This window comes from Paroedura picta, chromosome 10 (assembly GCF_049243985.1).
Source record: "Paroedura picta isolate Pp20150507F chromosome 10, Ppicta_v3.0, whole genome shotgun sequence".
Classification (NCBI taxonomy): Eukaryota; Metazoa; Chordata; class Lepidosauria; order Squamata; family Gekkonidae; genus Paroedura; species Paroedura picta.
The window spans coordinates 75,783,353-75,811,013 of NC_135378.1; the positions used below are offsets into that span (position 1 = coordinate 75,783,353).

General features: G+C 43.2%; 1 protein-coding gene across 5 annotated transcripts in view; it reads right to left on the minus strand.

Annotated features, from left to right (window-relative positions):
• The window catches only part of CCSER1 (coiled-coil serine rich protein 1), a 739,837-nt gene that overhangs the window by 557,011 nt on the left and 155,165 nt on the right, over positions 1–27,661 (minus strand). For all 5 annotated transcript variants that reach the window (XM_077300888.1, XM_077300887.1, XM_077300889.1 and 2 more), the window contains exon 4: positions 7,546–7,639. In XM_077300888.1, the coding sequence (XP_077157003.1) occupies positions 7,546–7,639 (94 nt within the window). The remainder of the gene's footprint in view (positions 1–7,545; positions 7,640–27,661) is intronic.

Below are 27,661 nucleotides of genomic sequence, written 5' to 3' on the forward strand. Positions count from 1 at the left end.
TACATGTGGAGGAGCAGGGAATCAAACCTGGCTTCCTAGATTAGAAGCCACTGTTCTTAACCACTACACCACACTAAGGTCTACCATGATCTCAAAACAAAATCACTTCCCAATAAATTAGACCAGGGGTAGTCAACCTGTGGTCCTCCAGATGTTCATGGACTACAATTCCCATGGAATTGTAGTCCATGAACATCTGGAGGACCACAGGTTGACTACCCCTGAATTAGACTATGATCCTGGCAAGATGCCGAGGGGCTTAAGTTGATCAGCCATTCTGTTCACAAGTGTGCTTTTGCAGTCCTGGACTGGACAACACAAATGCTGTTCCCACAATGGGAATATAAATGAAGGCAGCATAGCAGCTTCTGGGAGGGAAGGGTTTGCCACCCTGCCTGAGAAGAGGCTGGTTCCATCACGACCAGAGTCATCAGCACCTGCGCTGAAATTTGCCTGAGTTAGTTGTAGATTATGTTTAAATCAGTGGGACTCAGAACTGCTTAAGTTTTGCCTCTATCACTCCTGCTAGGCAGGATTTCATACAGTATTGGAACGGACTGAAGACACATTTTGTCCAATGTACAGCACAATGTCCAGTTGGCACTGTGTGTCAGAATGATCAAAAACTTGACCAGCCCATGCCCTGCAAAGAATCACTCCCAGCCAACCAAGGAATCATGGACACCGTTGATCTTCCTCACCAGTCCCATTCACTTGTTGTTGTTCATTTCATCTAGACTAGAGGAAGACGCAAGGAGCACCAAGGGTGGTGAGAAGTAAAAGCACAGCTGCGGTGGCAGCAATAATCCGTTGCTTCACCTTTATCTCCTTCTGGGTGGCAACAGATTGAGCCTACCATGAAAGAAAGCTGCTTCTGTTTCTTCTCCTATGCATCCCTCACTTCCCCACCTTTGAGCAGCAGCAGTGTGGAGTAAGAAAAGGGGATCAGACAGATTCGTGGAGGAATGGTCCATCAAAAGCTGCTACCTGTGAAGATTACGGGGGGGACCTCCATGTCCAGAGAAAGCAAACCTCTGAAAACCAGTGCTAGGAAATAACACTTGGATCGTTAAGACAACTTGGGGTCTACTGTCTACAACAGGATGCTACATTAGATGGACTACTAGACAGATCCAAGAGGGTTCTTCTTCTGTTACTAAAACCAGCAGTCGCCATTATCTAGTTTCATCAATGGAGTCAGCAACCACATGGCAGAAATGAGGAGCAAGGCCCGACTGCCTCTTCCTCAAGGGCCTCCAAACTCTGGGGCTGGCCACTAAGAAGCAGTGGGACTATGCTGCCTCCCAAAGATTGATACACAACATGACAAATTTAGCAGTCCAACTTGCTCCGAACCCAAACAATCTCACTGAGCTTCTGCTCGAAGGAAACCAGAAAACTTAGAGGATTAATTTATGAATCTCTCAACGATCTGTCCATGAACCCAGAATAAGATGCTCCTTTTCTGAGCTCAGTAAAGTGCACAAAACACAGAGCGTGGGGGAAATCTGTTATACGAACACCTGGCAGAGGAATAACCCAGGGACCTTAATTATTTCACTGGCATTTCACACTGCCAGCTCATTATACTGTGTTATTAAATAGCCACAGCGCCACAACATTAAACTTTAAACCAAGAAAAATCTCCATACCCATTTAATATTTTTATCATTTTTCTAAATGGCACACAGAGCAATAAAAAGTGTATCGAAAGTTCCACCACGGCTACAAATCCAATGCATGGATGCGCACGGAGATTCAACGAGGACTTTGCAGATCCATGCACACTGACTTGGGGGAAAGTTACATTGTCTTTATACCCAAGCAAACATGCATGGCACAGAGCTGCCCTGGGGGCTTCCTATTAATGTGCCTCTTTATTAGGTTTCCCTATCATGGTCTGGATAGCCCAAGCTACCTGCATCTCATCTGATCTTGGAAGTTAAGCAGGGTCAGCCCTGATGAGTATTTATATGGGAGACCAACAAAGAATACCAGAGCTGCTATGCAGAGGCGGGCAAGGGTAAACCACCAGCAGGACTGCCATTAATTGGCTGTGTCTTTGTTGTTGTTGTTGTTGTTGTTGTTGTGTGATTTATTCCCTGCCACTTCCGAAACTGGCTCATGGCGGGTTACAACAGTCCATCATAAAACCCAGATAAAAAAAAGATTAAAAACAGGACATCCATCAATAAACAAGAAAACCACAGATGGCGAAACCTAACCCCACCGTCCTACCACTATCTAGATGTGGGCTAGGAGGGGGCCATTGATGTTCCATAACCCAGTGCTAGGAACAGTAGCACTAGCACTTGAAGGGGCACCCAACAGGGCACCCAACTGGGGGGAGGGGCAATGATCTTCCTCACTGCCCTTGAACAAAACAACCCACCAAAATAGGTAGCAGGACTCTGATACAAGCTTGATTATTAGAAGGCACTGCACAGGTTGACTTGGCTCTGAAGCGTAGCTAAAGGACTTATTCTCCTGGCTTAAAATTTCACAGTCAACACAGCATCATCCCTGTGGGTTGCTTTCAGCTAGTTATCAGCAGCAACGGGGACAGGTGGCTTAACTCTACCCACTGGCATGTTTACCACTGGAAATAACCCCTTCCCGAGTTGCAACTGCCCTGACCTGGATAGGCCAGCCTTGCCCCCATCTCATCCAATCTCAGAAGCTACACAGGACCAGTCCTGGTGAGTGTCTGGATGGGAGACCTCCAAGGGTTGTGACGTGGAGAAAGGCAATGGCAAAACGCTTCTCAGTGTCTCTTGCCTTGAAACCCTACAGCAGGGGTAGTCAACCTGTGGTCCTCCAGATGTTCATGGGCTACAATTCCCATGAGCCCCTGCCAGCAAATGCTGGCAGGGGCTCATGGGAATTGTAGTCCATGAACATCTGGAGGACCACAGGTTGACTACTCCTGCCCTACAGGGCTTGCCATAAGTCGGCTATGACTTGACAGCACTTTCCATACCACTATCAGGTTGTAGTTTGTACCGTGGGGAAAATATACAGGGAAGCACACAGGTATTCCCACACAATGTACCACAGCATCAATTCAAAGCAGCAGTCCTACTGCTGTTCAGACCAATATTTATCTTCATTATTTCAGCTTGGTTTAATGGTTAAGAGCAGCGGCTTCCAGTCTCGTGAACCTGGTTTGATTTCCCAATCCTCCACATGCACCCTGCTGGGTGACCTTGGGCTAGTCACAGTCCTGTTAGAAGGTATTATCACAGAGCAGCCTCTCTCAGAACTCTCTCGGCCTCACCTACCTCACAGGGTGTTTGTTATAGGGAGAGGAAGGGAAGGCTGGATTCTGGAGATTTTTGGTGGGCATGAAATTGGAGTCCCCTTGGGTAGGCAGGTAGTTGTAAATTCCTACATTGGAGGTCCCTTCCAACTCTATGATTCTATGAGACTAAGGCAACTGTAAGCCGCTTTGAGACTCCTGTGCAGTGAGATCCATGTTGCTAAAATTCCTTTTTTCCCTACTGGGAAGGGAGTTTCATCCCACTATCTCACTGTACACACACACACACCACCCCACCCCACCCGGCTCCTAAATCAAGAGAGATTGTATCTGAAATATCTCCTCAATCCAGCCAGATTGAATTTGCATTGTAAACCCAAGTTAACTTTATTTTAACTTGCTTCACGCTGGGGTTGGAGGTGGGGGGGGGGTTGCTTCATTTGGGGCATGTCAAAGATGATGCAGTTGGAACATTGTGCACCCCTTGTCCATCCTTGCACACGCCGTTTGTTCTAATTATCTTTCCTTTCATTACCAAAGATTAAGCTACTCATTTATATAAATATACACCATTCAAAAATCAATGCTTTGATTAAATGTGAGATATTTAATTAGGAGGTGGGGGAGGGAGAAGAGAGAAAAACCCTGAACAAACAAGGTTAAATTAATGCTCCTCCTTTGTATAAACACTCGATGAGTTTGTGCCACATGAAAAACAGTAACCTGCCTGTCACGATTACTCTTTTTGCACATTAGCAGCATTTAAGCTTCTAATTTATGTAGTGTAATAAACAGGCACCCCCTAAGGCTGATTGTGTCTGTTATAACAGGCTGTTTTAAGTATTTCGGTATTGACAGCCTGTGTGAAGCTCTAAAAGACTTCAAGTAAATATTTAGCACATTCACAAACAGCTTTCTCCCCTTCATTCCAAGTACTTTGTAAAGAGAGCTCATTAATTCCTCACAGCAGCCCTGCAAGGCAGGTGAACGCACAATGGCATTTGCTGCAATGTTACTGAGAAAGAATATGAAAGCCATCCAACAGGGCTTGTGTTTGGAAGAAGGAAGTATTTGAACTTTGTGCTAGTGTTGCATGAGAAGACGAAAGGACCGTCTCTTTCATATGCCCCCTATGCTTTTCTGCTTACCCCTTTTCAGTGCTTGCCCACGTGCTATATAAAATGGATGGATGGATGGATGGATGGATGGATGGATGGATGGATGGATGGATGGATGGATGGATGGATGGATGGATGGATGGATGGATGGATGGATGGATGGATGGATGGATGCATGCATGGATGGATGCATGCATGGATGCATGCATGGATGCATGGATGGATGGATGGATGGATGATATCCACTAGAGCCCATTCCTTTCTTCTGTAGAAGCTCACACTTCATTGAAAAGGCTCCGTGAAGTGGTAAGGGGAGTACAGTCCATCACCGAGTTTCAAAGATGCTGTGAGGCTATATTATTTACGAGGCCGTTTAGGAATCGAGCTGCAGGCATTCTGTAAAGTTATTTGTTTTGAAATGTCTGTATCGATTACCATTTTGTTTTAATTAAATGGATTTTAAGCTTCCTTGAGCTCCAAGGAAAAGCAGGGTAGAACTATTTACATACACAACTAAATGGCTTGTATGAATCCAGTTATTTGGTGGCAGGCATCTTCTTTGCATCTAGAAGCATCCAGGGCCAATCCCTGGCGTCTCCACTTATGGGGTATTAGGTATGAGTTGATAGAGATACCGAAGAACTTCTGACACTCAAAGGAGACAATACAAAGCTAGGTGAGTTAATGGTCTGACTCGGCACAAGGCAGACTAGGGTGTCATGGCTGCTGGCAGAGGATGTGCTTGGCATGCTGAAAGCCCTAGCTTAATTTCTGGCACCGCTGAGGAAAGGATGCCAGCTACAGGGGTTGAGGAGCACTTTATCTACCTTAGACTCTGAAGAGACATAATGCTGAACAAGATAGTCTGCCCCAGTATTGGGGATGCCACAAATCTCACTGCAAACAGCTCCATCTGATAACTATCCTGTCTTCAGCGAAGGAAGTGAACGTCTGATCTGCACGTCTCAGCGTGGCTCCTCTCAAGCAACTGATTAAGAGCTCTGTGGCTGCACAGCACCTATCCCGTTTCTGCTTTGCAAAGTGCTTTTGCGTTGGTGGAGTAGGGAAAATCTATTCTCCCACAGGTCCGTGACGGCTGAGCCGTAGGGGGGACATCGCTGCCCCCAGAAAGCTAGGCTAAAACACATAGCACTTAATAACCTTGATACTGACTTAAACGAACACCCAAGAATAAGATGTGTGTTTTTTTAACTGCAGTGTTTATTTGTAGGTGTTTTTTATATAGTGACTGATGTGTTTAGTTCCCCTGTTGCTGTCCTGGCTGCTAATACAGAACAGTTCCATACAGTAGATTTCCCTGGTAGGTTTGGGGCAATTTGATAGCATTACATCGATATTCCCAGGTTTATTTTCTTCATCTAAGTCTCTAGTCCCTTTTGTTGCAGAGAGATGCTTTCTCCCATTTATTTCCCCAAGAAAAGGTGCTACTGATTTTTATTTCAATTAGTTATAGTCTACCTTTCTCATTTGGACTTAAAGCTAGAGATTTAGATTTTTTAAATTAGATTTAGATTTTTTCTCGAAGTGACTTACCATCGCCTTCCCTTCCTCTCCCGACAACAGAGGTAGGTGGGGCTGAGAGGTCTGACAGAACTGCCCTGTGAGAACAGCTCTTTCAGGACCATGACTAGTCCAAGGTCACCCAACTGGTTACATGTGGAGGAGCAGGGAATCAAACCCAGTTTGCCAGATTAAAAGCCTCCATTCTTAACCACTACACCAAAGTGGCTCTTGGGAACCTGATGCATATTTTAGTATATTTTAATATAATGCTATATAATAAGTATAAAGCCATAGCAAAGAAAAACCCTCTGTAGTAGGGAGAAGAAATGGCTACTACATGGGAAACAGCTGCTGTGTGGACTGAACCAGAAAAATCCAAACTTTTCCAAGCGTTGCTGTGAGCTCTCCCAAAACCTCAGAGCAAAGTATGTCTGGTAAACATCAGAGAGAAAGCACAGGCAGTGGGTGGAGCTCTTATTCTTTCATAATTTAAGTAAATCTTTTCAGCCTGCCAGGGAAGTTTGCCTCTATCTGTAATACTCTAGAAATACTGGTGTATATGTGTAAAGGTAAAGGTATCCCCTGTGCAAGCACCGGGTCACGTCTGACCCTTCGGGTGACGCCCTCCAGCGTTTCCATGGCAGACTCAATACGGGGTGGTTTGCCAGTGCCTTCCCCAGTCATTACCATTTACCCCCCAGCAAGCTGGGTACTTATTTTATCGACCTCGGAAGGACGGAAGGCTGAGTCAACCTTGAGCCGGCTGCTGGGATTGAACTCCCAGCCTCATGGGCAAAGCTTCAGACAGCATGTCAGCTGCCTTACCACTCTGCGCCACAAGAGGCTCTATGGTGTAGGAAAGGGAAGGCAAATATAAGCTGCTTTGAGACTCCTTCGGGTAGAGAAAAATGGTATCTAAGAACCAACTCTTCTTCTTCCTGCTGGTGCTTGCATGGTAAAATGCTTTAGATACTTGCTCTAAAACAATGACTATAGTTATTCATGGCTTATGAAATACTTGTTCTCAAATACCTGTTCATTTGGAAGCATTCCAGATTACACGGGGATTTTAAACCAAAAGTGACATGGAACCATAAGCACAGCAGAAAAGTTAAATGAGGGAAAGAGAGAAATTAATATGGCAAAGCCTGTTATTAAAGCCATTAACAGCAAAAGCAGAAGGGAAAGGTTAAGTACCATGCCAACACACACACAAAATAGAGTGGCATTAACATCTGTGAAAGCTCTTCAACAGCTACCCTGAAGGCACTAGGCATTAAAAGCATCTGGAAAACCAATAAGCCTCCAATCACAGAGCAACTAGGATAATTCAGCACCTGCAAAAATGTCTCAACCATTTGACAGTCAGCCTCTTGAAGTGACCAATGGTAAAACAGTGTGATCACCAAACGTGACATCTTCACAAACAGTGTTCAGCAAGAAATCAATATCTGTAGTCGAGATATCGGTTTCTCAAAGGCAACAGAACCATTAAATGGCTAAGTACACAAACCCACTCATTTCCTTTTTAGAATATTATTTTTAGAAGATTTCTATTAGCTACTGAAGTGTAGTTGCCCAATTTCCTTCTATGAAATGTTAACATATAAAATGAATCCCCAAGACCATAAATGTCCAACTCACCAGAACGGTGATGGTGCTGCTCTTCAAGGAATTCCAAGTCAAGCATGAGGTCATCTTCATCCAGGTCACAGGAGCCCAAATTATTCAAAACATCCTGTAATACAGGAATAAGAAAAGAATATAAAACTGAAGGTAAATAATTACGAAAAAAAACACAAAAATGTTCAGTGTATGCATGTAGATATTACAATGAACTGTACGGATAAAGACCAGTGACTATACTTCTACATTAGGGTATGAAGATCAACAAAAACTTATACTAGCAGTTTCTTCAGTATTGCTCAGGTAGCATTTCCTTGGAAACCATGATATTTCAAACAGTGCAATCATAAGCAGAGTCATACTTTCCTAACCCAGTTGACTTAGAAGGATGTAAACGATTTAGGATTCTACTGAAAATCCTTCTGATTAAATAGCAGGAGGCTCTCAGAACATAAGAGAAGAACTGGTGGATCAGTGCAAATGGTCCAGATTTCCAAAGCCACCCCAATGATGCATCTTGATCAGAAATACAGGGATAACTTCATATGCATGCTCAAGAAAAATGTCATCTTGAGCACATACTTATGCTTGTGTTATGGTCAAATGGAACCAAGGGTAGAAGGCTTCAGATGCCCATATACCAATGCCCAAAAAATTGGCAATAAAAATGAGGAGAATGAACTTCCCATGCAGACAGTGAGATATGATTTAGTAGGTATTACAGAGACATGGTGGAATGATTCCCATAACTGGGATGCAGTAGTGGATGGATGAGTTGTTAAAAAAAAAAACTCAGAAAAGGTCGAAGAGGAGGTGGAGTGGTGCTGTAGATGAGGAGAGGGATTGCCTGTCAAGAAATACTAGAGGAGGACAGGAAAATATCTGGGTGAAGATAAGGGAGGGAAAAACAAAGTTAATGGTGCCTGCTACAGTCTCCCTGGAGGAGGTTGAAGGGGGACATGACTGCTGTCTTTAAGTATTTGAATGGTTGTCAGAGTAGGACAGGGAGTGATTACTCCTGGCAGCAGAAGATAGGACCCGCAGTAATGGCTTTAAACTATGTTGAGCGGCTAGATATCAGGAAAAACTTTTTCGCAGGCAGAGTAGTACAGCAGTGGATTCAGCTGCCTAAGGAAAGGTGAGCTCTGTTTCAATGGTGGTCTTTAAGCAGTGGCTGAACAGCTACTTACCATGGATGCTTTAGGCTGATCCTCTATTGATCATGGGGTTGTACTAGATGGCCTTTACGGCTCCTTCCAGCTCTATGATTCTATGAAAGGTTTTATGGGCTAAAGGTTCTAATTCATCTTGTGATACAACAAAAAGGTTACACTCCTCTTCTACCCCGCCCTGCCATATAAAAAACCAGCTCTTAGAAAACAAAGCAGATGTGTTTTGGGAGACTAGCATCTTCCGCAAAAGCTTGCTGTATTGACATAACTATGTGCATGTCTTTGATGCAGATTTCAGGTTCAGTCTCTGGTACCTGTATTTATGAGGATCTCAGGAGGCGTGGGTGGAAAGACTTCTGCAAGACCTTGAAAAAACAGTGCTAGTCCTGAGTTCATAAACAAATTCTTTCATTCATTGCTATTAAATAGCTATTACTTTGAAAGAAATAAAAATCATGAGCATCTACACAAAGTTCCACTGATTTTCAAAATGGTGTTGATTACTTGAACATTTCTACGTCAGTTCTCCAAAGCAGGGGTAGTCAACCTGTGGTCCTCCAGATGTTCATGGACTACAATTCCCATGAGCCCCTACCAGCATTTGCTTAAGGCATCAAGAGAGTTTCAGAGAAGTGGTCCTTACAATGTTTTCACTGAAAAATTTCTCCACTGTGTGCTGTGAGTTGATTAGGAGGGAAGAAATGGAGAAGAAATTTCTCATCAAAGTTCCAGAGAAATGCTGACAGATGAATGCAGACATGTCCCTTTGGGGAGGGGTGGGGGATTTAATCAGTACTTTCAGAGAAGCGCTTCAGCAAAGGGTTTAATAAAACTCTCCATTGACTTTGAAATAGCCCCTTAGAAACTTTAAAACACAGCTTTCCTCTTAGCAGGATCTTTCTTTAGTGCAGACAGCTTTAACTCCTGCTGTGCACATAGAAACACATGGAACTGCACTTTTGTATGACAGCATCAACATAGTAGGACACTTCCCTTGTGCCCCAGTTGAAGTCCTCATAGCAACAGCCAACCCAAGAGATGCTAGAAAAAGAGGAGCTGATTCACTGTTGCGGAAGCAGAACTTCAGTCCTGTCCCATTAAAGTACTACAGTGTTTCGCAGCCCGGTCCTTCATATATGCACTCAGAAACTCATCCAGGTGACTTCAATAGTTTATTTTCAATGAACTACACAAAGGACTGTGAGTTAAGGCAATGTAAGCATACTTGTTATTTGCTCGGTACCACTGCGTAGTTCCAACAAATGGTTGTAGGTCTTGCACCTATTCTGATTTTTATTCTGAGTTACCTTGGAAAAGCCATACACATTCCGCCTAACTTATTTCCCAGAACTGTTACAAACATAAGATGCCAGAGAAAATTGATGTAAGCTGCTTGGCTCGGGACGGTGGGGTATAAATAATTGAATCTTTCTTCTTGTATCCTGCCCTTCTTAGAATCATAGAATCATAGAATCATAGAGTTGGAAGGGGCCATACAGGCCATCTAGTCCAACCCCCTGCTCAACGCAGGATTAGCCCTAAGCATCCTAAAGCATCCAAGAAAAGTGTGTATCCAACCTTTGCTTGAAGACTTCCAGTGAGGGGGCACTCACCACCTCCTTAGGCAGCCTATTCCACTGCTGAACGACTCTGACTGAGAAAAACTTTTTCCTGATATCTAGCCTATATCGTTGTACTTGAAGTTTAAACCCATTACTGCGTGTCCTTTCCTCTGCAGCCAGCAGAAACAGCATCCTGCCCTCCTCCAAGTGACAACCTTTCAAATACTTAAAGAGGGCTATCATGTCCCCTCTCAACCTCCTTTTCTCCAGGCTGAACATTCCCAAGTCCCTCAACCTATCTTCATAGGGCTTGGTCCCTTGGCCCCAGATCATCTTCGTCGCTCTCCTCTGTACCCTTTCAATTTTATCGATGTCCTTCTTGAAGTGAGGCCTCCAGAACTGCACACAGTACTCCAGGTGTGGTCTGACCAGTGCTGTATACAATGGGACTATGACATCTTGTGATTTTGATGTGATGCCTCTGTTGATACAGCCCAAAATGGCATTTGCCTTTTTTACCGCTGCATCACACTGCCTGCTCATGTTTAGTTTACAATCCACAAGTACCCCAAGGTCTCGTTCACACACAGTGCAACCTAGAAGCGTATCCCCCATCCAGTAGGCATGCTTTTCATTTTTCTGACCCAGATGCAGAACTTTACACTTATCTTTATTAAATTGCATCTTGTTCTCATTTGCCCATTTTTCCATTGTGTTCAGATCTCGTTGAACTCTGTCTCTATCTTCCAGAGTATTTGCCAGTCCTCCCAATTTGGTGTCATCTGCAAACTTGATGAGTAGTCCCTCCACCCCCTCATCTAGATCATTAATAAATATGTTAAAAAGTACCGGGCCGAGCACCGAACCCTGAGGTACCCCGCTACTCACCTCTCTCCAGTCTGATGAAACACCATTGACAACAACTCTTTGAGTGCGGTTCTCTAACCAATTCCCTATCCACCTAACGATCTGAAAATCCAGATTGCAGTCCTTCAACTTATCCATCAGAACATCATGGGGAACCTTGTCAAAAGCTTTACTAAAATCCAAGTAAATGACATCAACCAAATTTCCCCGATCCAGCAAACCTGTTACTTGGTCAAAAAAGGAAACTAGGTTGGTCTGGCAGGACCTGTTGGAGACAAATCCATGCTGACTTCCTTGGATCACCAAATTGTCCTCCAGATGTTTGCAGATCGCTCCCTTTAATATCTGCTCCATTATCTTCCCCACAACAGAGGTCAGACTCACTGGTCTGTAGTTTCCCGGGTCATCCTTCCTCCCTTTTTTGAAGATCGGAATAACGTTTGCTCTTTTCCAGTCCTCCGGGACATCTCCAGTCCTTAAAGAGGTTCCGAAGATGATGGACAAGGGCTGTGCAAGTTCTCTGGAAAGTTCTTTGAGTACTCTCGGGTGCATTTCATCTGGACCAGGGGATTTGAACTCATCCAGTGCAGCTAAATGCCTCTCGACCACCTCTCTATCCATGTTAACCTGCCACCCAGACACTATCCTTTGGCTACAGCCATCTCTAGATGTGCCTAAACACTTAGACCTGTGGGAAAAAACAGATGTAAAATAGGCACTAAGCCTTTCTGCTTTCTCTGCATCTTTCGTTAGAGTTTGTCCATCCGCACCCAACAGCGGGCCTATTGCCTCCTTTACTTTACGTTTGCTCCTCATGTAACTGAAAAATCTTTTCTTGTTACAATGGGCTTCCCTGGCCAATCTTAGCTCACTCTCAGCTTTGGCCTTTCTGATGATTGATCTACAGTGCCTAGTAACCTGTAGGTACTCTTCTTTAGAGCTCTGTCCTTCCCTCCATTTCCTGAACATTTTCCTTTTCTTTCTTAGTTCCTCTTGAAGTTCTCTGTTCATCCAAATAGGCTTCTTAGAGCTCCTGCAGTGTTTTCGTATTTCTGGGATAGTCATTGATTGAGCATGCAATAGCTCTTGTTTGAGTAGCGCCCACCCTTCACATGCTCCCTTCCCTTCCAGCATTCTCGTCCATGGTATGACACTCATCATGTCTCTGAGTTTATTAAAGTTTGCCCTACGAAAATCCAACATCCGCGTCTGGCTACAAGCTTCCTTGGCTCCCCATCTCAAAAGGAATTCTATGAGGACATGGTCACTTCCCCCTAGGGTCCCCACCTCCTTCACCTCATCCACCAACTCTTGCCTGTTGGTCAGTATTAAGTCCAGTATGGCTGAACCTCTTGTGGGTTCATCTACCATTTGATAAATGAAATTGTCAGCCAGGCAGGTCAGAAACTTGCATGACTGAGGACGCTTCGCAGAGTAGCTTCTTGGTAGCTCAGGGTGGGATTAAAACACCCAGTATAATTATATATGTTATCAGCCCCATCCAATAAAACTTGTGGGGGGGGGAGGAACTTCCAGATACTTAGGGGGAGGGGAGCAGATCTAACTTCCATTCCAGCAGCAAAGCCAGCCCTTCTTGCTGTTCCACTTGGCCTCAACCATTGGCCTGGTGGACCAGCCTGGTCCAGGTCCTGCAAGGCCTTGATCTCTTTCAGCAGAGCGTTCCACCAGGCCAAGGCCAAGGTCCTTTAATATTCTTTAAAATTGTTATGCTCAAACAGGTTTTTTTTTTTGATGCATGGCCAAGCATCGAACTATGTTTCTGCTAGGGGCCCTTCTAACATGTTTATTTACAGACTGTAATCTAGATCTTGTTCACTTGTTCAGTGAATGATAATCTGCCTGCCCCTTCTTGTTTACCATTAACAATGCAAAAAATATGTTGTCTTTCTGTATGATCCTATGTTCCCTTATTCAAATGATGCAAATTACCATCCAATTATACCAATATTGTTACCAAGTCTTGACTAATGTTTGTGACATTCTGCGCTTTGATTGCAAACGCATTATAATGAATCTACATTCCATTAATACCAGATGTTTATTAACAAGTTCTTAGGCATTTTGCTGTGCTTGGTTTCTTGTTTAGCAGTAAATTTTGGTTACACTCAAACTTAAATTTGCAGTCTTTGAGCACCAGTCAGATGGATTGCCACGTTAGAATTTTACGAAACTTGGATTAGAATTTTGCACTTCCAATAATGAGGGATTTCTTAAATTATTTAATAACACAATGGCTCAGGGAGGTAAAAGGTCGCTGAGAGATGGAATTTATTTGCTTAGTTATTAATTATTTGGACTTCATTTCTTACCGTCTCCTATTGGAAAACCATCTTGCGGTGGGTTACAACAGTAAAACCACACATTAAAAGGTAAAATCCAACACTGATGATGTCATCCATTCATTCACGTCCGACCCTCAGCGATTCCATCTTGGATCCTCCTGGGGCGTTATTCCTACACATGGACTCCCCCACTACAGAATGCAACCATTCTCTTTCCAGTGAGGATAGCATTTTTCTCTTCTTTTCTATTTTGAATATTCCTTCCCTTCCTTTCCTTTTTCCACATTGCTTCATTATTACCAGGGAAGTCCAGGATGGCTCTTACACTCAAAGTCAGCTAACAGAAGCAAGAGAAAAAATTCTACTCCTTGTAGCAAGATGTAATGCAAAAACATAATCAAACATACCTTAAAAGAAAAAAAAAGTCCAATTCATTCAAATCGGCAAGTTAAACTGGTGATTAAATTTCTCCCTCAGCAGCCAATGGAGCTGAAAACAGTTTTACTTCGGTTGGATCAGGCTCCCTATATCTACATTTGGGAGCAGTTAACTGTGGTTGCAACATAGTTTCATTATAATCCCAGGAACTACATGGCCCTTTTAAAGAAATCGTTTTTGGCATGCATAGAAAACCAAGCAGTAGCTTTTACATCCCTGAGATGCCCTAATCCAGGGGTAGTCAAACTGCAGCCCTCCAGATGTCCATGGACTACAATTCCCATGAACGAATGCTGGCAGGGGCTCATGTGAATTGTAGTCTATGCACATCTGGAGGGCCGCAGTTTGACTACCCCTGCCCTAATCCAAGAGCTCTGTCAGGATTACATTGGCAGGTAGATAGCGCACTGATTCAAAATGGTAGAAAGGTATCTGCTTTCTCATATAGCTGCCCAGTTGCCATCGGTAAATCATTCCAGTCCTGAAGTACTGTTGCTGTCATCACCACCCGAAGAAACATAAAGAAGATTTGAAAATCTTCTATATCTGTATTCGGCGTTCACTGTCGAACACAAGAAGCAGTTTCTTTATCAGACACTGTAGGGCAGGGGTAGTCAAACTGCGGCCTTCCAGATGTCCATGGACTACAATTCCCATGAGCTCCTGCCAGCATTCGCTGGGAGGGGCTCATGGGAATTGTAGGCCATGGACATCTGGAGGGCCACAGTTTGACTACCCCTGCTGTAGGTTTTCTTCTGAGGAAAACTCATTTATTTTTATCCTGAAAGGAAAAGCAAACAACAACTACGGCCTGGAAAAGAGAGTTCTAGAGGCAGATTAGGTCAAGCGGTGTCCCCTAAAAATATTTAACGAGAATGCTTCTCGCGCTTAAGCCTCAGATCACCGCTGCCCTCTCTGAAATCCTCCACCCGTACAGACCATCAACAGCCTATGACACCTTTTTATTGCCTCTCAGCGGACATCGGAAGAGCCAAGCATGTCACAAACCTGCATTCTGGATGTGACAAATGGAGAACCGGGTGAACGGTCCACAGTCTATTTGATGAAGTTGCCATCGTACCTGCTTTGCTTCGAGTCAAGCGACTGTCATAAATGTTATCATTATCCACGAAATATGGACATTAGCTCTTCAGTGGGGCTGAGCTTCAGACAAAGGGAGGCTTACAGGCAACTGAAGAACTTTCCTGGTCATTTTATTTTGATTCAGTTCACTGGCAGCACTTCAAACTGTTCAGCAGAGTGAGGTCTCTTTCCAAGAGAAGAAGAATTGTGTTCCGTTAATGGCGTCACCCCAAGGGTCAGACATGACCCTGTGCTTGCACAGGGGGATACTTTTACCTTTTTAATTTGTAAAAGTATTCTTTAAATCTTCTGTTCAAGGCCATCATTTGAGCAAACGCAGCTTCTACTCAGCAGGTAAGGCGGACTATAAATAAAGCAAACAAATAAAGACATTTACAGGAATTGGCCCATCCTTTCTGAAAACACAAAGTGGTTTTGGTTATATTATGACACACCTCGGGGGATGTCTGGCAAAATAACCATGTGGAATAATGGCCAAAAAGAAGAGGCAACTGTTGGCAGTTCTGAAAATGTTTGGTCAAGAAAACCACGGGGAGGTTCAGACCAGTTCAGTATAATTGACTTTTTCATGACACACAAAGCGACACAGAAATTACATGACAGGATCCTAGTTACAATAAGCTGCATGCAGTAGTGTAAAGCACAAGTTCTATATACATGGTCAGTGATGAGGACCTCCCCACAACCTGGTCCCATTGTCAGGCAACTCTGACACCCTAGCCTAAGAACCAACTCTTCCTCTTCCTCTTCCTTCTTCTTCTTCTAAGGCTTCTGCTAAAAGTTATGTTTGGCTTGGACTAGTGTTGACTGTTAATGACTGTGTGTGTTTTATCGTTGCAAATATTTGCAAATGTTTAAATGTATCTTCTCATTCCCACTGTTCTATGTACACCGCCCTGAAGCATCGTAGTGAGGGGTGGTATATAGAATGAATGAATGAATGAATGAATGAATGAATGAATGAATGAATGAATGAATGAATGAAGTCTCAATCATTTACCCAAGTAAACTTGTGTACCATTGTGTACAGTGCAACACTATTGCCTGCACAGAAAACTCTTGAATAATTCAGTGTTTGCATAGTTTGCAGAAGGCTAGGATATTGTGAGCTTCCTTCACCTTCACAGGCAGGCCATTCTACAAGGCAGGAGCCACAACAAAGAAAGTGCATGTATGGACTTGATTTTACAGAAGCCCCTGCTGACACGAGCAGAGTTTTCATACTGGAGCATAGCAAGAGAAGCAGCCCTGCAAATAAGAGGGGCCAAGACCATGAAGGGCTTTGTATGAGAAATCCAATGTCTCAGCTGAGCTCAGTAACAAATAAACAGCCAATGAGCTGTCTGCAGAATGGGAGTAATATGTATGATTCATCTAACTCCCGCAAGTAGTTGAACCACAGCATTCTGGACCAGCTGGAGTTTCCAAGTTGATTTTGAGGGGATACCAATGTTCAATGCATTGTGGGACCTGTTCCTAACCTTTGTTCACAATTTCCTGCAATTTTATCAATGCTATGTATTTGATTACAAACTTAAATGGACTCCGAGGAATGGTGGAGGACAGGAAGGCCTGGAGGATCATTGTCCGTGGGGTCGCGATGGGTCGGACACGACTTCGCACATAACAACAACAACAAATGTATTTGATATATAAATAAAGAGGTAACCACAACAAAAACTTTATATCTAAATCTACCCTGCATTATTCTCCCCTACTGCTCATAATTTCATGATTGCTTTTAAAAGCCCTTTCGAATTGAATATTGCAGGCAGTACATAAAGCAGCTGCTTAAGAAATGAATTCATCCATCAACACTGAATGGTGTAAATTTAAGTACACATAAATGTGCAATGACAAGAAGTTCATCCACATTTATTTTTATGGCCTACAATATTGTATTGCTGACAAGAGACGCTACAATAAAACTGTGGAAATTACTAGGTGTCATGATGAAATTTCTAGGCACCATGGGAATCCTGGTGACGGGGATTTGTCCAGCGCTGGGCAAGATAAGCTGTTGATGATCCATAGCATGGCAATTTATATGCCCTATTAAGCTGCTTAGGCCAACCACACTGATTGGCTAAGAACACCTAGTGACTTTTATAGAACTTTCATGAACTTAAGAGAAAATACACAATTGCTTTAAACACAAAAAGCGGCTAAAGAAGACTCGTGATTGACATGTACACCGTTGTTGTTCTTCTCCCCACAAAACAATCAACCAAATAAAATATGTATTGGGAACATTTGTCACAATCATGAAGAAACGGAAATAAATAATAGGAATTAACAACAAACCCAACAAAAAACAAGCATTGTCAAAAAAAGAAAGCACAATTTCCGAGAAAGAAGATCAGAACTGGCAATGCATACGGTTTTATATGTTACAGTGATATTTTTTCTAAGTGTATGCTTAAAAATAAGCTTTCTCAACCAGGGTTTCATGAAACCCTGGGTTTTTTGACAGCCCTGGAACAATTTCCAGAATGTGTGTTTGTGTGTTAAACATTTATCAGGTGATATGACCATATATGTACATGTTGACCCCCCCCCAATGACTAATGATGGGCCTGGATAGGGTGGGTAGGGTAGAGGCCCCAGGTAGGCGTGTCCATAGCTATGCTTCTCAACCACATTCTGCATGATCATGCCACTTCTGGGGTTTCTCGAAGCCTGAAGAATGTTCCAGGGGATTCTCAATGGTAAAAAAGTTGAGAAAGGCTGGCTTAAAAAATTTAGTGTGCAAATGAAACAAATATATATATATAGCAGCTACACTCATCAGATATCTGGGATTGGCTACAGCTTCCTATCATGTATAGACACAGGTAAGGTCCACAGATTCTTCAGTATTGTTCTATTGCATTCAGTTACTGACAGGATATTCCTGACTAGATAGGCAAGTCCAGGAAGAGCATGATTACAACAACAGAGCAATATTATGAGGAGTATACCCAGTCTGGGTACAAACCCAGGTTTGCTGACAAGTGATAACTGGAAAGGTCTTTTGGGATATAAAATTGTCATCATAGCATGGCATTAAAGATCTACTGCCAGCTGATATGTGTCCCTGCTGCAGCCGTCACTGTTGCCAATGGCTTTGAACACATGAGGTCCCCACTCAAGATCACCAGATTCCTATTCGCTTTGATTTCTTATTTGCCCAGGAATGTCCTGATACTGGATTCCAACTTTATCTCTAAAAACCATATACGCCCTCAAAATCTTGTTGGTCTCTAAGGCGCTACTGGTGATTTCTGTCCATGAAAGTCTCATGCCCCCCCCCCCCTCCAGCATGGGCCGTTTTGGGTAGTCACCAAGAGAAAACCCAGGTCAATCAAGCCAAATACTTTGCTTCTTCAGTCCTCACCATTTTGTGACTTCCAGCAGCAAGATTCCCGCACCGGTGTGATCTCTATCTTTACAAACACTGCATTCACAATTGCACACACAAAAGGCAATTGTGGAGCACACGTACGGATAAAAACATGACATTTGAGTAAAAGCCTTCATCAAAGAATGATTTAATACCATGTTTACCAGTGGAACAGTCACAGGCCCAAGTTGCTATGGAAACAGGCAGCATTCCAATAATATTAGGCCATAGTGTATCTATTATCTATTACAGGACTGTATTAATAATGCTCTAGTAAAGGGTCACCCGAAATTTCATTTAAGAGTCTCCATTTTAACTTGCAGAGCAAATAGTGCAAGATACAAGAAATTACCATTTCATGAATGTCAGCTTTAAATCACTCATTTTGGTTTGCAAAGAAGCACACCCAATTATTGACCCAACTGTTAAAACAAACAGATTCCTCCCTGCTCTTCCAGAAATATTCTTCCGAATGGGTCCACTGAGGAGCTTCATAATGCCATCTGTTGTAAGCCGCCCTGAGCCTCTGGGGAAGGGCAACATATAAATTATAAATAAATAAATATAGGTTATTTTAGAGCCTCTTGTGGCGCAGATTGGTAAGGCAGCTGACATGCTGTCTGAAGATCGGCCCATGAGACTGGGAGTTTGATCCCAGCAGCCCTCCTTCCAAGGTCGGTAAAATGAGTACTCAGCTTGCTGGGGGGTAAACAGTAATGACTGGGGAAGGCACTAGCAAACCACCCCGTATTGAGTCTGCCATGAAAACACTGGAGGGTGTCACCCCAAGGGTCAGACATGACCCAGTGCATGCACAGGGGATACCTTTACTTTTAGGTTATTTATTTTTGTAGCTCCAAATTCTACATACTTCAAGCAGAATTTATGATTGGAACCATTTTTATGATGTTTTCTTCCAAATTAGGTTCCCAGGGCATTACGGTACCGGAGTGGGGGAGGGGGGGAATGCTTTCGTCACATCAGTGCAATCCGAAACTGAGTTATACTCTTAGGAAGGGGACAAAAGTCTGTTCAGGACCATTCAGCCCACCTGTGTCTCAATTACACAGAAGTTGATTTTTCAAAAATCCAGGTTTGGCACACAATGGTTCCCTTGATTGCTCTTGAAAACTGGATCCCGAGCTGCTTGTTTGTTTGTTTTTGTTTTGTTTTTTGCAAAGGAGCTTAGTGAAAGCCTCGAACGGCATGCTATTGTATTTCTGCATTCTCCCAAAGAGACCCCAGGACTGCAAACCAGAGATGGAGTTTGCACTGGATCTGCATAGGTAGATACAGGTGTGCCAAGGCAGTTTCTTGAGAACTGGATTATCAAAATTGCAATTCCATCCCTCAAATCCAACCTGAAGAGAACGGGGCTGTAACCTGTGCTATATTCAAGTCGCACTGTGACAGCAAAGCCCCCCTCACAAATTTCAGATCATTGGACTGTACAGTTTTTACTAGCAATGGCACCATGCCACTAAGAATAGGCTGCGGGTTGAACAGCTGCTGACGAGTCAATAAAAGACAAGAAGACACAGTTCATATAGGAGCAACACCTAAATTAGGGCAGCACTTTTATTATTTCTTTTCTATTAATTTTTTTAAAACATCACTGGGCAACTGGATTTTTAGCCATAAGAATCATAGACTTGGAAGGGACCTACAGAGACTTCCTACATAATGCAGGAACTCACAACTACCTGCCTACCCTCAGTGACCCCAATTTCATGCCCAAGCGATCCTCCCTCCCTCCAAAATCCAGCATGGCCTGGAGGAAATTCTGCTATCATCCCCTAGTGGCAGTTCCCTTGGTATGCAAGGAAGGGCCACAAGAGACAAACTCTGGCACATCCCTTCCTGCCCACCCACTCACCATCTGCCTAAGTTCATAAAATCAGTGTTTCTGTCAGTTGACCATCTGGCCTCTGCTGAAAACCTTCCATGGATGGAGAACCCACCAGCTCCTGAGGAAGCGTGCTCCACTGAGGAACTGTTCTAACTGTCAGGAACTTCTTCCGGATGTCTAGCCAAAAATTATTTTGAATTAATTTCAACCCATTGGTTCTGGTCCAACCCTCTGGGGCAACAGAAAACAACTGTGCTCCATCTTCTATACGACGGCCCTTCAAGATGGTTATCGTATGTTTTAAAAAGCGTTCTAGAGAGCAGTATATACTACATCGAGGCTGGAGTACAAACTATGCTGGTTTAAGATTCGGTCGCCCATCTTAGCCGAAACTCATCAAAGCTAAGCAGGCTTGGCCACAGGTAGTACTTTGATGGGAGGCCACCAAAGAAGACTGGGCTAGCTAGGAAAAGAAAGAAAATGGAAAACTGCTTCTGCTCATCCCGCCCCCCACCCCCCGGAACACCTGGGGGATGCAACCAATACTTGGTTGCAATTTGATAATACCCGTTCATAATCAATTTCATTTCTCATTGATTTTTTTCAACAGCCTTTAAAAATCTTTGCTAGTCTTTCTTTCTTTCTTTCTTTCTTTCTTTCTTTCTTTCTTTCTTTCTTTCTTTCTTTCTTTCTTTCTTTCTTTCTTTCTTTCTTTCTTTCTTTCTTTCTTTCTGTCAGAGCCTTGGAACAGAAAACTCTTTTCTATGCCGAAATGCCCAAAGGGCTGTTTTGAAGCTGGTCCACACGCAAAACCAGACTCTTCTATAGGGCCATCATTTGCATCATTGGTTTACTGAAACATATTTCCACTGTAAATTTCAGGTATTGTTCCGAACATCAAAGCTTGAGAAAAATTCAACAAAAGCCTATTTTTTGCCCGCTTTGTCAACTTCTTGATATCGTTCATTACACCTTTCACTCTTTCATGATTTACAAACAAGAACCATATCTTAATGACATTAATAATGCCTGTTTTTTCTACATTTGGGGGATCAACTCCTACAAGGATAAGCCTATTTATTAGAAATATTAGAAATGGCATTTTTTCCTGTGTGTGGAAGTGGTATCTGAAATTTAGTGAATGTTTCCACACGTAAAGTACATTGGTGCCACCTAGGGGTGTGTATTCTCCATTTTTTTTCTTTTTTTAATGCCCCATTGTCGTTTCTGTTATTTGTATTTATTGGTACTGGGTACACATCTTGTAGGGCTTTTGCATGTACTTTATTAACTGTAATGATGATAACTCATTAACATTTAACATTCTTATGGACAAAACCCACCTCCACTGGGGTGAGACCTTCCTACTAACCAGAGCTCCTTGGCCTCTGTTTGCTTTCTAATTCAACACCAGGCTGTGCACCAACTAACACCCCTCTTATCCAGCTCCACCAGGGTGAAGTGCTGCACATAACCTACATAACCTACATCACAAGTTGTCATAGTCTCATTGTATATGGCACTGGTCAGACCACACCTGGAGTACTGTGTGCAGTTCTGGAGGCCTCACTTCAAGAAGGACATCGATAAAATTGAAAGGGTACAGAGGAGAGCGACGAAGATGATCTGGGGCCAAGGGACCAAGCCCTATGAAGATAGGTTGAGGGACTTGGGAATGTTCAGCCTGGAGAAAAGGAGGTTGAGAGGGGACATGATAGCCCTCTTTAAGTATTTGAAAGGTTCTCACTTGGAAGAGGGCAGGATACTGTTTATGTTGGCTGCAGAGGAGAGGACACACAGTAATGGGTTTAAACTTCAAGTACAACGATATAGGATAGATATCAGGAAAAAGTTTTTCACAGTCAGAGTAGTTCAGCAGTGGAATAGGCTGCCTAAGGAGGTGGTGAGCTCCCCCTCACTGGCAGTCTTCAAGCAAAGGTTGGATACACACTTTTCTTGGATGCTTTAGGATGCTTTGGGCTGATCCTGCGTTGAGCAAGGGGTTGGACTAGATGACCTGTATGGCCCCTTCCAACTCTATGGTTCTATGATTCTATGATTCTACTACTGCCTTGAGATACTGGGGTGGGTTCCGAAGGCCCTCCCTGTCTTAAAGGTGAATAATTTAGTCTGGTCATTTATATTTCCTGGGTTGTAGATCAGACCATGGTCAAAAAGCAAGGAGTCTTTCCATTATTTAAGCCAAGAGGCCTCAACCCTGTGGGCACTTCTGAAATTCTGACAGAGTGGTGAGTAAAGCCCTCAAAATGGCTGCCATAAAATGACTATCGCAGGATGTAGCGACAGCTACAAAATGGTCGTACCACTCTTCTTTCACTCTCAGTGGCTACCAAAGCAAATTTTTTAAAACAAAAAACAAAAAAATCCTGCACAGCCAATCAAAACTCTTGCTGGGCAAAAGTGCCACCTACCTTCTAAAAGGCACTGATGGGAGCCATGGTGCTTGTTGTCACCACCTTGGGGGCCTCTGAAATCTAAAATATGAATGGTGGGATCAAAACTAGCAATCTTGAATGCCATCCAACCTTCTGACTTTTCAACTCAGCACAGAGGACTGACATAATCTTGCTGTTATTAATTATGTTGCTTATCTTCCTTGGTATCGTAGACTATGTTGACTTGAATGACCTGAGACCTGCAGCTAGCAGAACTAATGCCCCTTTTCCCCTCCCCAAAAGGAATAGCACATTGTCAGAGCAAAATTAATTACAATCTGCTTGATTTCCACTCCAGGAATTAGTCATGCCTTCCGGTCATCCGATAATGGAGCAAATTCCCAGTTCTGCTTTATGTTGGCAGTGGGTTGGGGCCATCCCAGGCATGGCCCAACTCTGCTTCGTCTCCTGGACCTCCATTGCGACAGGCAGCAATGGGGCCTATGGTGGGCCTGGGCTGTGGGGAAGAGAAGTGTCAGGCTGTCCAGGCTCAGCTCCTCCCTCAACTACAGCATGCCAAAAGGGACAAAAAATGTCCCAGGTGGCTCCATGGTGCTGCACAGCCTTCCGGAGCTGTCTGGGTATTCTTTTTAGGAACGTGGTACTGTGTCCCCAAGCAATACCACATTCCTAAACAGAGGGAAAAGGCCCCCACCACCTTCCAGCATGGCAGAACCTCGCCACCTTGGCTGAGCACACAGTGGCACAAATCCACGGTGAACCAGGTGCAGCTGCCAAAAGGTTCCCCTGTATGGGAGCAGGAAGAGCCGGGGCAACCCACCCCAGCTCAAACAGCAGACTGTATCCCAGCACACTGGCCTCCATGCAATAAACGTCCTGTTGAATTTGTTCATCAAGGTTTACTCCTAGGAGAAACCTATTAGAAACAAAAGGTTTCTCTTGCTGGGTTGTAAGGTTGTACTGTTTGTAGAGCAAAGTTCCAGATGCTTTCTGGCCATTTGGTTGTATTAATACCACTGTATAGAATCACTATTAATGGAGTGAGTATAATATTTAGACCAGGTCTGTAATATGTAAAGGATTCATGTAAGTACAGTCATGTCTCTCCTAAACAAGAAGGGAGATGGAAACAGCCTAGAGGAGCTCTCACACTGAGGAGGAAGAATTCTGAGTAGGCTTAGCAAAAACATATCAAATCAATGTCATGACCAACATCTGCAGAATCCTCATTAGAACCCATATATGGTAATTGCCATGACATGAATTGGCGCATCTGCTTTCTGTTGATTATATAGTAGCAAAATAAATGTAAACAAATATTACGATGAAGGTAAAAGCCTGTAATTGGCTATTAACATCACACCATTCTTACCTCTGGGAAGGAAACTCACTGCACCACTATTAGATCTTCTCCTAAATGGTTTTGTCAAAAATGGGGAGATGGGACACAACCTATACTGGAAGGGAGGCTACAATGCATCATATCCCAAAACAGCCAAGACAAGTGAAACAAACCATCAACCAGAGCCCAGGAGTCCCTCCCACCATCAACAGCACCCACGGTGGGAAAATGGAGCCGCGGTGCAAAAAAAATGAGTTGTTGAGCACTGAATGTTGAATGATAAATGATGAATTGTTTTATTCAGTGCAAGTTCTCATTAAAGACGTTACGTATTTAAGTCAAGATGTTTACTGTATGTATCGTTTATGGGAGTTCTAATGTAAACCTCCCTGGGCCAAAAGGGAGGGCATAACATAACATAACAACATAACATAACATAACTGTTAATTGTTATTATATCATAATTGTGGTTTTGTAATCTTTTGATGTTTTTTTAAGTTGTTTTGATGTCATAGTCTGCATAATGTTTCATGTAAGTTATAATGTTCTGTGTAAACCACCCAGAGCGGCAAAGAAATGGGTGGTAAAGAAATCTAAATAAATAAAAATAAATAAACATAACATACTTCAAGTGTGCTTAGATACAAATTCGGGGCACATCCCCCTTCAGGGAGTGGCGGGAAATCAATAAATCAATAAAATAAACCCCATAGATTAAAATGAAAGATCTACAGTCCAATCCTACACAGAGTTGCATCTTTGTAAACTCACAGTGGATAGCGTAGGTTGGTACTGTAAAGCAAGTGGTTGGCTCTTTGAAACCACCTAGAGCCCTCCATGGGAGGAGGGTGGTATAAAAATCCAATCAATGCATAAAGATAACTTGAAAATATTTGGCCCCAGCTGTATCATGCCCCATGTTTGTCCAGGGAGCTGCATACAGAATTACAATGTGAGGTGCTTAACCAGGGAGAGCAAATTTTAAAGCAGTGAAACCATGGTTTCAAAAGTGTGTTATAAGTTTACTGGATTGTAGCATGGTTATGGAAAGTAAAATGTCTTTGGGTGCTAATTTGTTAACCTCCTTTGTTGACCTCCTTTGGAAGAGGAATTTCTCATTGATTTCTCTTTGAAAAGAAATCAAGGCGCCTTTTCGTATCTTCAGCCCTTGCGGTGGTTCTACATTACATGGGATAAAATGGTGCTCTTCCTTTCCCGCCCCTCTGCTGTTTGAGTTTCTCTTTGAGCAAAATAGAACTGACTAGAAACTAACACCAAATTCCTAAAAAAGAGAAAATAAATGGATTATTAGTTTTCAGGGAAGGAATTGGAAAAGGGGAATGAAGAGAATTTCACACACACTCAAATAACACACAACAGAAGTGAGTGATCCTGGGACCTACACCCTGGCCTGTCTCCTTTTGAGTTTGCAGAAACCATCCAATTTATTGAAGGACAGGAAATGAACCAGGAAACTGATGGGCTGCCTGTTTCATTCAACCCATTTTTTCCCTGTATCTCCAAAAGAAACACCAACTTGGTGTAGTGGTTAGGAGCGCAGACTTCTAATCTGGCAACCAGGTTTGATTCTGCGCTCCCCCACATGCAGCCAGCTGGGTGACCTTGGGCTCATCGCAGCACTGATAAAACTGTTTGACCTAGCAGTAATCTCAGGGCTCTTTCAGCCTCACAAACCTCACAGTTTGTCTGTTGTGGGGAGAGGAAAGGGAAGGCAATTGTAAGCCACTTTGAGACTACTTTGGGTAGAGAAAAGCGGCATATAAGAACCAACTCTTCTTCTTCAGTAATCTCAGGGCTCTCTCAGCCTCACCCACCTCACAGGGTGTCTGTTGTGGGGAGAGGAAAGGGAAGGCAATTGTAAGCCACTTTGAGACTACTTTGGGTAGAGAAAAGCGGCATATAAGAACCAACTCTTCTTCTTCTACTCAAGTTTAATTTGCTCTGAGTGCCTGCAGGGCTCCCTTTCCTTCTATTCCCACATAACACGAGCTACCCAATTCTAAAACAGGATGCCAAACCCAAGCACGTCTCATTTTTTAATGCAAGGATTTGACTTATCATGGTAATTTACCTGTCAAGCTTCTTTACTGCTGAGCGATTTCCAGTCCCTGGGATGAGACCGCTAGTTTCAGGACACCTCCGGTTTTCAGCTCCCTGGCTACGACAATATTATCAGCAGTAATAAAAAGCTTTCAGGGGATTTCGCCTCACGGACCTCATGCAGTGTAAAAACATACCGTGCAATCTTCGGCAGAGTTTTGCTGATCTACATCCAGGAATCTCAATGAGGTTAAACCAGCATAACTCTAGGCAGGGTTGCCTCACAAATCTCTTACTCTTTTCTCTTAGTCCTCCTTCTACAAAAGAATAACTCTCCTCCAGCTTGAAGTCCTCCTGATAAATGCTCCTGAATGTTATCTCTCAGTTATTAGCAGGAAATATGGAGGCTCATAATTTAGGCTTTAATTGAAAGCCTTAGTTACAGTATTATGTAGAAAAAATATGACACTCCACCCCCCCCCCCCCCCCAATATATGGATTTTTCCAGCAACATTCCCCACCTTACAAAAGGGACATGCTACCTTCCAGTGGGGGGGGGAGGGGGAGCATGATCTCTCCCGAGGGAATTTGCAGAAATCCCCGTGTCTCTTTCTAACCTTGATGCATTTCCCAGTGAGGAGATATTTTGATTTGCAGTCAGCGGTCTGTTTGTATTAAGGAGGATATAAAAAAAAAAAACAACCTTGTAATCAAAAATTCATTTCAAAGCACAACAGCAAGTGAAGGGCAATTTTCATAGATCTGTGCATGGACAAATGGGGTACTGCGACGGTATCTTAAAGATAATTGCCTTCCATTTAAGCCTCAGGGTTCTGCATCATAAATCTGTTTTACAATGCGAAAGGTGTACGAATGTAAATATTAGCATTTAGCCACAATTAAAACCCACCAATCATCACCACTGTTAGCAGCAGCAGATCAGATAACAGATCCGTCACTGAGTTCTAGCAGCAGCATCCTAGCAGTTGTATCACATATAAGAGTTAGGTTTTATGTTTTTTAATCCTTTTTTTTTCAGTGGGAAGCTATTCTCCTTGTATAGCACTGCAAATACAACCAATGGCAACTTGAAAGATATTCATATACACATTGGCTTGTCTCTAGCCAGCTTTTTCACTTTTATCTCATCCAATTCCTCTTCCTTACATGATCCACTGTTCCACATACTTTTTGTATTTGTAGAAACCATGAGCTCCCCGCCCGTGTGGCCTTTTTTTTTTTTTTGTCAAAGGGGACCCCCTCCTCCTCCTTCACCATCAAAAAAGAAGAGATGACGAGCTTTGTTTCATATCCCAAAAGAATATCAAAGCAGCTTACAATCACCGATCCTTCCTCCCCCCCCACAACAGACACCCTGTGAGGTAAGTGAGCCTGAGAGAGCTCTGAGAGAAATGTGACTGGCCCACAGTCATCCATCTGGCTGCATTTGGAGAAGTGGGCTGAATCAAAACCGGTTCTTCAGATTAGAGGCCACCACTCTTAACCACCAAGCAGACTTCTCAGTTGGTGGGTTCCAATCCAGTGTTTATAGTAGCCACTCACAAAAGCAAGATAAAAAACCCCAAAATCCTTCTAACCTCACTAATATTGTTTAAAGTAGCGGTCCCCAACCTTTA